Source organism: Magallana gigas, chromosome 7 (genome assembly GCF_963853765.1).
Source record: "Magallana gigas chromosome 7, xbMagGiga1.1, whole genome shotgun sequence".
In the NCBI taxonomy this organism is placed as follows: domain Eukaryota; kingdom Metazoa; phylum Mollusca; class Bivalvia; order Ostreida; family Ostreidae; genus Magallana; species Magallana gigas.
The window spans coordinates 35,896,608-35,908,600 of record NC_088859.1 but is presented as its reverse complement, the minus strand read 5'-3'; the positions used below and the strand labels follow the sequence as shown (position 1 = coordinate 35,908,600).

The 11,993-nt window shown below is 34.5% G+C and overlaps 1 protein-coding gene across 1 annotated transcript; it reads right to left on the bottom strand.

The window, feature by feature from the left end:
• Positions 1-5,640: 5,640 nt before the first annotated feature.
• LOC105347295 (uncharacterized) lies at positions 5,641-11,943 on the bottom strand. Its single transcript, XM_011456301.4, has 7 exons — positions 11,786-11,943; positions 10,885-11,068; positions 10,534-10,724; positions 10,145-10,354; positions 9,515-9,802; positions 9,141-9,250; positions 5,641-8,957 (listed from the first exon to the last, which is right to left on the bottom strand). The coding sequence occupies exons 1-7, from the start codon at positions 11,865-11,867 to the stop codon at positions 6,387-6,389; spliced, it is 3,636 nt and encodes a 1,211-aa protein (XP_011454603.3). The 5' UTR covers positions 11,868-11,943; the 3' UTR covers positions 5,641-6,386.
• Positions 11,944-11,993: the final 50 nt, after the last annotated feature.

Below are 11,993 nucleotides of genomic sequence, written 5' to 3'. Positions count from 1 at the left end.
CCTGAGCAATTCAATCATTTATTCTTACATGGTATTAAACAACACAGACAAAATAAACATGCTATTTCAAACATTTTAAAGTTTTTGAAGCAAGTGCCTTTGTGAACGTCATGTCTAAATTGTTCAATCTTTATTAATTCAAAAAGCATTGATGGATGGTGCATCTTGATATCTAATCATATGATAAGATTATTTACCTTGTATATGCTTTAAAATAAATGCATTTTTGATTAGATTGAAATAAATGCTAGTCATATCCAATATATCTCATTGCATTGAATAGAATGATGTATAAAATGAATTGTACCATATCATGATATAGAATACATTAAGCTATTATTTGATACAATATGATAAAAGTACATATATGTAGCATTCAATAGGTGAAGCCTTGTCGGGGTCAGGTCTACTCATTTTCTACGTACATTTTGCATCATTTAGACACAATTACTTCATTTTTTTGTCTGTATATATACATTAATTTCATTTGAAATTATCATTTTTGTTTAGTAACCTAATGTTACATTGTTCTAACTTAAAAACAAAAAAGCTTATCATTCTCAGTTTAAGATTTACAGATGATGAATAGCTAGCATATTTATCATAAATCATATGGCTTGTTATGATAAAACTCAAACTTGAACGCAAAAAACAAATGCTATATCGGCTTCAATTCAGAAACAAACAGTAAAGCTAAACAGTTCAACGGAATATGAACTTGGTTGGTCTTCTGATTAAATTCTGTAGAGCAAACACTTCAACAATATTTTACATACTAGTATACACATATAAAGTAATGTTTCTGCGGTGATAAAGCCCCTTTAAGATTGGGTATATCATTGTTTTATGAAATCTTAAAATGTAGTTTTTCAATAAAATATATATTTTTAAACCCCCGTAAGTCACAGTCATAGAACAACATTGAAGCAACCATGTCGAGCATCCGAATTTGACAACCAATCGATATATTTACACTGGATTTTTTAACTATGGCATTCAAATCTCTTGTTGCAACATATTTTCTGGTGTGATTAAACAATTTTGAAAACAGAACTCCTAGATATCAAATTTCTTTGATTATTTCAATTTAATAACTATATAAAGTCTGTCCCAAAATATTTTTGCAGCACATTTTGGACGTTTTTTTAATAAAAATACACATACCTGTGAAAGAAGTGCAATTGAAATAGTTGAAAGGGATAATTTCCAAGATAATTTCATTGACACATTACTATCTTTCACTCGGAAAAATTCGCAGGAACAAAAATTAACAGATTCCTTACGGATATTTATAATGGGGAATGTTTACATCTTTTCTCCGTTCGGAATACACTCGGAATACATCGCGCAATTTTTCAACGTTATCACCCGGGCTTGCTGCAATACAAAATCCCCGTAGACATAACATTTTTTAGCATTGTTTTGAAACCTGATAACCTGACACGGGCGTTTTGACTGAGAAATCTTGGAAATTTTATAAATATCAAGCAATTAAGCAAAATCTAAATTCAGGATATCTTGGGACAGACTATACATGTAATGTACGTAAATAATACATTTGATGTCTGCCGTTGTCATAAATGATATTTTTGTTTAATAATTTTTTCAAAATTTACATGTAATTTTTATACGTTACGTTATCTTTAAAAATAATCGAAGGTCATCTTCAACTTCATCTTCGCTAGCCAGGGGAGCGAAGTGGACCGAAAACCCTTGGCTAGCGAAGATGCTTCAACTTCAGACTATAGACATTAGAAGTTGTGATTATGACGTCATCTTTAACTACATTATATGACTTTCGACCGTGCAATTGTCTTGTAGATTTGAAAGACCTTAATGATTTGACGTACTCTGAGTCAGTGTTTTCTTCTATAAAAAACCAACCATATTCTATTTTCAGAATCTACACAGATGCCCCAAGGTCTAGACACCGGACTGATGGATGACAGGATATGAGTAATGAATTCTCCATTACTTTTCAACATATGTACTACATCGTTTCCAACGTCTGCAATTAATATATTTCCCCGTCCATCACAAGCGATTCCTCGAGGAGAAAATGGCGTTCTTTTAATTACTGGTTGTTGACCTGTGTAATTAAAAACAAAATCTCCTCTAGAAGTTAAAACAATGACTTTCATATCATAGTCTGAGACACAAATATTCTGGTTTACTCTGTTTTCACAAACAAATGTTGGTCTTGAAAAAAGTGGTTCCTTTTTGGAATTATAGATGAACATGCATTCTCGTTTTACCTTTTTATGTACATCAACTTTTACAACAGCGGCACGGTTATTGTTATTATAAGGTATCATGCAGATCAAATACTCCCCAGACATGGTGTAAAACACACCATGTACAGTATATCCTTCTTTGTGGAAGATTAACCGACCGGTGCTTTGTACTGTTTCAGAAACCGGCCGTTTAGGGTCAGAATTGATGTTTCTTCCAATCTCAAAGACCCCATAGTAGCCAACAGAATATACAAGGCAATTATTGAAACCGATCGCAAGTCCATTTGGTTCATGTGAAACATCTATTATTTTTAATTTAGATGAAGGATTTTTAACTTCTAAAACATTCCGATATGCATAGACATTAGATTTGTCACCTCTGACATAAACACATGACAATTGCTCGCTGTATACAATATGAAACAGAAAGTTTGAACATGATTTGAACTCTCCGAGCTGCGAGGGTATTTCAAGTAGTCCCATCCCATAGCGTTTCAGATTTTCAGGACTATGAAAACTAGCAGAGATTGGGCGTTTGCGTTCATCTCTCTCTCTTCGAGTTTTTGGTATGTGACGATGTGGAAATTGTCCCTCCTCCAGCAAAGGCCTTGGTACTGCCACTGGTTTTGGTACAGCTGTGTGGGGTCGGTTTGCCGGAGAAATCTCTTCTTTTTGTCCAAGAATTTCCTCTTCAAAACACAAAGCTCCAAATAAGCATTCCATGTTATATTGATCCAAAGCTTTTGGCATAATGCGGGTAATCTTTGGTATCTTGGTTTTACTGGTAAATGGTCGAAAAATGCCATTCCAAGCTGTGTTTTTTCTGTAAAAAGTTAAACTAATAGGATCTAATGTATCTAGAGAAATTTCACACGACCTTATTTTTTCTCCAAGTTTTTCGCTCTGTCTTTTAAGTTCGCCAAAACATCCCTTAAAACTTCTGCGATGTAGCATTTCCTGATTTTCAACTTCTTCAATTGACGTAGAGAGGATACCGTCAATGCACGATTTCAATTCCTTTGCTCTGCTTTTCAGGTTTACCTTGGCTTGGGTGAAATCTTGAATATGATTTAACACCAAACCTCTGTTATAGTTGATACTAGTATCTACTTCTCTTTTTCTGATCTGCATCTGTTTTAATCCCTCCTGAATTACCCTTTTTGCAAGATCACATACTGTTTTGAGATCAGTCGGTGTATGTGATAAATGAGACCTTATTTTGCATTCGCTACATATTGGTATACAACAAGTCTTACAGCCTTGATCATAAAATTGATTAGGGTGATCCCGACATGGTATTCCAGCTATGTGTCTCAGATGGTAAGGTACAGTTGTATGACCTGAAAAGGTAGGGTGCTTTATATGTGAATCATGACAATTTTCGCACATCTCATCCCCGCAATTCCTACAATAGAACTCAACATAAAAGTTTTCGCAAAATTTGCACTCTACCACATATTGGGCATTACTCTTTAGAGTCTTGGAAGTTGCCATCGTGAATTAATAAAAACTCTCCTCAAACTCCGTCAGAATTTTGGTACAATCTTCAATCCTGTTTGTATGACATCTAATAAATGCAAAACAAGAAATGCACGTAGTTTAAAACGTGAATTTAATGAGTATAATTACATAAATCAGTATGGTATTCAAACTGAGCGCAATGACTTTATATACATGTACGTACCTACCGTTTCTCTCTAGAGGGTTACTTATATCTGACGTTTGATTTTTTTTTTTTTTTGGTTGGGGATTCTTATTTGGATACCATGTTTAGTTTTGAAAGTATCCAGACGATCCCCCGATTTATTACTTTCAAGAATTATATGTTGTTTCTACTTTCATCGATAGGTTTTTATGATTCAAATAAATTTAGATTGTTTGCTTTTGTTCCAAATTAAAGCAATAAATAGTGTGTGTTGACAATATTGAACTTGTATCAGATGTTCACCACCAAGTTCAATACATGCACAGATATCGTGGAAAAGTAGTTCTGTATACATTTATATCAAATAGATAAAGTTTTGTAGATAGAACTGACTAGAACCTCTCTGCTTTTGAAATTTATGAGTAGAAATGAATTCACAAAACCAAAAAATTTAAATGAAACAAATTGATATTAAGAAGTTGATATCGTATATAGACCTCCTAGATAGGGATCTTGTTTCTAGGAAAATAAAAAAAAAAGCTATGGCGTTATAGATACTAAAAAAGAAATTATTCATCCTTGGTGATTTTAATGTGAACATGTTGGTATCTGGTAATTTATTTAAGATCTTTTACAGCGACTTGGTATAAGTAACTATGTCGAAGAACCAACAAATTTTACCACGAAAAGTGCTGCATTGCGAAATATAATACAAGATATAAGATCTCCGTTAAGCATTGAAGGAGATCCGATTTCCCATATGTAAACCACGTTGTAAATTTGTTGAACGTATGTCACTTGAATTATAATTTATATCCATACAATTATTTACTTTTACCAATGTCTTTTCCCTGTGATAAGACTACGAATCAAATTTGTAACGTACATTTTATCAATGACGCAAATGACGTTCTGTTGGGGCGCAAGCGGGGTTTGCATAACTTTTACATGAAATGAAAATAACGTTAAAATGTCAATAATTCAACAAGACATGGGTACAGTTGGGTGTGATCAAATCTATCATAAATCGTTTCAGGCATTTTCGAATACTTCCATTTTTATGGGTAAATTTAAGAACCCCTGATGTTACGTGCCTGTGTTCATCACATCATCAAGCGTACTAAGGCCAACCCATATATTCTTTTTCTTTCATCTTAATCAGAGGGTTTCAAACTAAAACAAAATTCGCATATATTGGGTCCATATACATAATCATTGATATATGTACTATGTCAATCATCACATTAAAAATGGTCAAAACTATGGACACTTATCAGGAGGTGTTGTCTATTTTATTGACTCTAGAAAACCGTCATAACCATGGAAGATTTCGTTTCATAAAAAGGGGCCAACATGTTACAGGATCTCATCCTTCACACAATAATTGCAAATATTCGAGAAGATTAAATCAATTTAACATTGCGACATCTTCCTTTCTTTTGGTCAAGGTCCATGACATCTTCGCTAGCCAAGGGTTTACGATCCACTCTGCTCCTCTACAACAAGGGTAGGAGCAGAGTGGATCGTAAACCCTTGGCTAGCGAAGATGGGTCCATGATAGGTCAATGTCTTGCTGCCGTGGAGATCAAGAGAGCCGTCGTCTACATTCTACGGGTATATGATACAAGTTACAATTGAGTTCAGTCTCAATATGTAAATTTTAAATGAATTATTTTAAGACCTTTGTAAACATGACATTACAGAAGTTGTTCATACACATTCCAGAAAAATGAAAAATTGTATGAACATTATTTTCTTTATTAAAAACTAAAAGGGTACTGGTATTTTAACAATTTACAGATATAAAATAGCACAGAAAAACCCTGCCTGCATGATATGACTGTATTATAAAGCTGCCTACTGCATAAAAATCTACAAAAGAGATTGTTTTAGACTACAAAAGCTATAAAGGTACAACAAATAACAAGAAGCCATGTGCATCAACAGATTGTTTGTTAATGTAAATAATATTGTCTATTTCATTAATCACAAATACTTCCAGCTCGACAATTTTTAATTACTGAGACAAAGCCAATAAACCTATAGTATAATTTATGCACTGGAATCTATCATATCCCTTGTCTTGTAATGCAAAAGCACTAAAAAGTGCAGGACATGTTTAATTCATTATAATTCTATTACCCTACACATACTTGTAAAAAAATTGATTCGGTTTTGATTACTTTTTACTTTCTTTAGATACATTAAGAAATGTAGAATAAGGATACAAGTACATGTATCATTAAAATATATGAATAACTGATTTGGTAAAACTGCCCATTAAAACAAGGCTGACAATACATTTCACAAACACTGCAGTGTACAGAATTCATATCAATATTTTAAATCCCTCGCATAAGATTTGAAATAATAGATGTTAGATAAAATTATAAAGGTACAGATATAGTATTGGCACCTTGTTTTCTTTACGGAATGCTTTTTTTAAATGGCAATAATACTTTGGTACAGTTGAAACAGATATTTCACAATGAAATGAAACAAATTGGTTACACAGCTATTGTTGAGGGTTCATCAACCAAATAAAGTGCATTTTCTGAACCCCCATGTGCAGATCTTGGTACAGGTGTACTGACAAATGGTTTCATAAGAGGTCCATTAGCATTGCACACCTTTTCCCTGTTCATACGGTCAGGTGTGATTATTGGAGTAAAGGTGGGGCTATTCTCCACAGACTTAAGAGCAGTTCTACTGGTAGATTCCCTTCTGTAGCTTTTCATTGGAGAGAATCCAAATTCCTGTTCAGATGCATCTCCATATTGACTTCTTGCACTAAAATCTGATGGAATGTCTCCATCAGAGTCAGTATCTGAATAGGCATAACATGAGTACTTGAGGGCACTGACATGTGTTTTGGGTTTGGAATGTTTTTCTGCTGATTTGGCTTTGATTCCTTTTTTCTTTTTGTTTCTTAACATTGGAGCAGTGTGGTATCTATTTTCATCCATTCTGTTCTCTTTGTCATTGTATCTAGCCTGACTTCTCTTGTGGGGGATATTCACCCCTTCCACCCTCTTTTCAGGAATGGTGTAAAATTTTCTGTTAGTTTTACTCTGAATGATATTCTCTGAGCACTTAGAGCGGAATTTGTAAGGAGATTCGGTCAAATCAGATATACTCAAATCATCTCTTTCGTTCTCATTTGAAGAGCAGTGAAGTACATTGTCTTGGGATCTTCCTCGAAATTTGTATGGGGATTCCTTGAGATCCACCACTTGCAGCTCTTCTAGTCTTGAGATGGGAGGAATGATAGGGGGCTTCGAGCAAATAGCTTTTGGAGTTTCCAAATCACTCATTTCTAGCTTGCTGGAATCAAATAGATCAACACTTCTTCCCAATCGCATAGGAGATGTCTCAATAGTGCTGACTTGCAATGGGGAAACTTTTTTGTTCTGATGGGATGTGTAGTAGCCATTTTTATCCCAGCTTTCTGGGCTATCATTCACTTCAGGGGTAAAAGCTTGAAATTTTGCAGGCTCAGTAGAGCTATCCATGAAGCTTGTATCCGAATCGCTCATCAAATAGCTTAAACCTGGTAAAAGGGACCTCCTTCTTGGAGTCCCACCCTCTGCGTTATCTGATTTCATTTGGGACATATCACTTGATGAGGAATTAATTATCACTGCTTTATTTAATTTCTGATGATTTTCAAAATTGAAAGCACCTTTGTAAGGGTTGATGTTTGAACTTGAGTTTTCATCTGTCTCTGAAAAATGATATCCACTATCATCTGTATTTTTTTCAAATGAATTTCCAGGCAAGGAATTAATTCTTTGGTTTCCATTGCTATTAGGACGAGGTTCTGTATTGGATGGTCCACTGTAGGAGAGCCTTCTTGGAGTTTCACCAGCTTGAGTGAAATCAGAAATTTGGCAAATATGATACATGTAGCTTTTCCCTTGCAACGATTCCCTTATGTTCTGCTTGTAGACCATTTCTGATATATCACCCTCATCATAAAACACCTCATGGTCATCTGGCCATGGAAATGAGGCATTCATTTGGTCGGTAATATCAGACACAGAAGAAATATATCTACCATGGCTGGGAACAGGCACATGAAGGGATGAAATATCAGCAAAGAAATTGGACAATTCTGAGGACTCCACTTGATCGGACGTTCCAGTGTTACTCTGCGATCTGTATTGACTTCCGGATGTACCACTGTAGCTGTAGCTTCCGTCATATCTTTCTCCTGAGACCTCCGAGTTTGAATTGTACTGAGAGTCGCTAAATGTGGTGCTACGATGGCTTGTTCTAGCCAAAGAGCTCTTAGTACCATTGATACTGGAATCAACAGGAGTTGGAAAATAAGAAGTCAGGCGACATGAATCATTTTCTCTGGCTGGTTGGGAAACACTTTGTTGCTTAGAGTCATTGAAATAACTGGAAGGTTCCAGAGTAATTCTCTGTTGTGACAGCTCCCAAAGTTTTGCTGGATCAAGTGGTGACATTGACAACTTGTTCCTGCCATACTCAAAAGAAGAACTTCCACTACCAGTAGCCACATCCTCTTTCCAGCTCTGAAGACTTTGTGGACTATTCTTCTTTTGCTGTTGATCATTCTTTTGGCTTAATAGAGAGAAATGTTTATTGGTAGATATTTCATTACTTGAATCCATACAACTTTGAAAACTTTGTGGACTATCTTGAGGTGTCAACACAAGTCCACTGGAGGAATCATGATCGCGAGAAAAGGCTCGATTAACTTCTGCTTTAATTTTATGAGAAAGTGTTTTGGAGCTGGAGGGTATTAATTGTTTTGAGCTGCTTGCACTGATATATGACACACGGCCTGATTCAAGGGTCAGATTTCCGTCAGATTCCTGAAGAGAAGATTCTATACTAGGGGCTCTGTGGTAAGTTGATAAGGATTTTCCACTCAAAAAGCGTGTAGAGTTTCTCACTGGAATGACATCTGGTACAGCAGAATTCAGTGATAGTTGAACACTGTTGTTTTGTCTGTCACAATTGCTGAGGTTTACTGATGTGGTTAGCCATTCAGAGATACGAAATGATGAGTCTGATGTATTGAAGAAAGAATCTCTATGCTCCTGGCGCTAATACAAAAAACAAAAAAAAATGTTGCAGATTACCTTTAATTTAAAAATTTTGAATTATTTAAATATACATTTTTCTGTAGATCTAGGATAACATTTCATATACATGTATTTTAAAATTTTCTTTTCATAGAAGTTATTGCAATTTGGTATTTTTTATCAATGTGTATTAAACATACGAACCTTCATTGCAACAATTCGTTTGAACCAGTTTGTTTCCTGTTCTTTTTCCTGTTTGACTTTTGGCATTGATGGATGGCAGCAACAGTAATACAGACACATCATGATAGAACCTGAATAGGATAAGAGAGAACCCTATAACTTACCAATGATGTCCATGTCAAAGAAGGAAATCAAACAATTGTTCTTTTGTTTAATAACTGAACATTCATGAATACACTTTCACAAATCAGTATACATGTAGATTCTATTGCTCTTAATAATGATTAAATAAAAGAAAACTATTAAATGGAATTTTATAGTGATAACATAAATCAATATGTCTTTTTATATGTCTTATCTTGGTATTTGTTCTGAAAATTCTAATATTTTTATACCTAAGGCAAATCCTCCATATATGACAGTGGGTGCTACAATGCTCAGCCAATCTGGTGAAGTTTCACTCTTATAAAGAAACCACAGAATAACCAGAGCTGTGTTTTCTACCATAGACACAATGTAGTACACTGCCAGTCGCCTACGTGAAGAGCCATCCTTCAAGTTCAAGAAGCAAAAGACGTAGATAAAGCCAGACACTGCGTTGAAGATACGTTTCTCACAAGCTGTATCACCAAAGTCAGCGTTCTGTACAGTGATCCATGCTGTCATAAGCAACCAATGTAATCCTGCAATAGACAAACAGTAACAAGTTTAAACCTCCAACAATTTGTATTGAGAGTTAAGCAATACAGTGCATAATATAGATTGCAGTGTGCTTTCAATGTAATTATGTAAAAGGAAGCTTATCATCAAGAGGACTGGATGGTTGTGGCCAATTTTAGACTATAATAATCTCATTTCGAGCTTTGTATTAAGATTTTTTTAAAAATCAATAAAATATGGTTTATGGCCAAAAATATATTTAAAATTTTAAGGCAGATCTGATGAGTAAGTTGACCAACCAGCCTCCTTAAAATGCTTATCAGATTTTAAGTTGAAAGTGTAGTTTTGAAAAATGCAAACATTACCCAAAACCAGAAAGGTCCAAGCCTTGAAATGTGATGCAAATACAACAATAGCAAGGACTCTGCCACTAAGCATGGCTGTTTGCCATAGTGTGTGTACAAGCATTGTCAGTCCGCTCCTTTTATACTCTGTCTGATAAGCCAGGCGCAAACCATCCGAGTATGCCGACACAGACCAAGCAATTGATGTCAAGGAAAAAAAGGTCGATATTCCTAAAAAAAAAAAATTAGATTTATAGTCAATGTGTTATTAAACACTGGATGCATCAAACAAAATATATCAGATTTAATTGAATCATTTTAAAATGGAAATCTTCACTGAATAATATACAAAAAATACATAATTTTTGAAAGGTTGACAAAAATTTTCTGAGTTGTTGATGACACTTTACCAATAATCCAATCAAAATGCTGGAATGTGATGATGACATAGAGCTGAAGCAAAAGCTGGGGAGCCGACTCCAAAAACGATTCAAATAGTCGCAGCAAGCAGATGTCATTGTTAGCACAGTAAACTGCATCCAAATCATCATGGTTTTTGGTTCTTCTTGACTTAATTCCAAGCTTTAATACTCTCCAGTACCTATGGTAGAAAATGAATTTACACTATGTATACAGACTGTATGTACTTACATACAAAACTGATGAAATATCAATAAAATAAAGATTAAAAAACACATAGGTGCATATGAGTGAATACCAAAATACTGCTTGCTATGAAGGAGCAAGAAGACATTTAATACCTGTGTAAAGGAGCCAAGAAAAAGGCATGAATCAAGAAGTTCTTGACTGTCATGGACCCATCTGTAACGTGCCAACAAAAGCTGAAAATCTGCATGGCAAAGGTGGAAAGTGCCACAAATGCCAGTGATATAGCTCCCCATACAGCATGTCCATCAAGGAAAAAGACTACTATCACAGCCACATCTATGACAAAAATAAATGTATATTGATAATATAACAGCAGTAAAGTAAGTTTTATTTACACGATATTGATATTATAGACTCATAAACTTGTTATTGTCATTGAAGTTAAGAGAGCATTTTATAAGTAGAATTAATATGAAAGGCAAGAAAAGCGTACAGAAAAAAAGGGGACTGGAAAATTTATCCCCAAGTATAAAATAAACCCCCTCCCCCAATTTAAAGTTGAGGTGTATACTTTAACAGGTAACTAAATTATACCCCTAAGTTGTTAAGTTAAGACATTGTAATACTGAGCATTGTGTAGCTTCCTCTATACAGTGTACATGTCATACCTCCAAAAATTTTAACCAGATATTGAATGACATGTAATTGGGATGAACCAGCCCTATCTATAAAAGAAATGGTAAGAAAATGCAAAACACTAATATTGAAGAATGAACCTGGCATTGGTCATATGAAACAATGTCTGGAATATTATTGGTATAGCACAGCCACCTAAATTCATGTTGGTATAACGTTAGTAATTAAAACTCAAAGATCCAGATAATTTGGACAAATCTATTTGTAGTCTACTCCTACATACTCTCTCTACATCGGTCAACAATCTCATATTATGACTTTAAATCCCCATTTAATACTTAAAACACAACAAAAGAATTGTAGCCATATCTTAAGAAATAAATCATTTCTGGTGCAATAAAGCGACAATATCTTTACCTGATACTACGTCTAGTATATATGAGAAAAATGACAAAACTGTCACAAATATGTCATATAGTGTAAAAGTCTTCTTATACATGGTTACAATGGTATTAACGATTCATTATTTCAAATTTTGGCGCACACTAGCTGCCATCTTGGGTATACATAATAGTTAAAATCTATTCAAGTCCGGAATAAAAATCCGGAAATTTATTTTATCACC

What these genes read in the sequence shown, in the direction of transcription:
- LOC105347295 (XM_011456301.4), bottom strand. Translation starts at nt 11,867, where the DNA reads ATGTATAAGAAGACTTTTACACTATATGACATATTTGTGACAGTTTTG. An exon ending in ATATGGAGGATTTGCCTTAG is followed by an intron (nt 9,251 to 9,514) that starts GTATAAAAATAT and finishes TATCCTATTCAG; the next exon opens with GTTCTATCATGATGTGTCTG. An exon ending in AACGAATTGTTGCAATGAAG is followed by an intron (nt 8,958 to 9,140) that starts GTTCGTATGTTT and finishes TTTTTGTATTAG; the next exon opens with CGCCAGGAGCATAGAGATTC.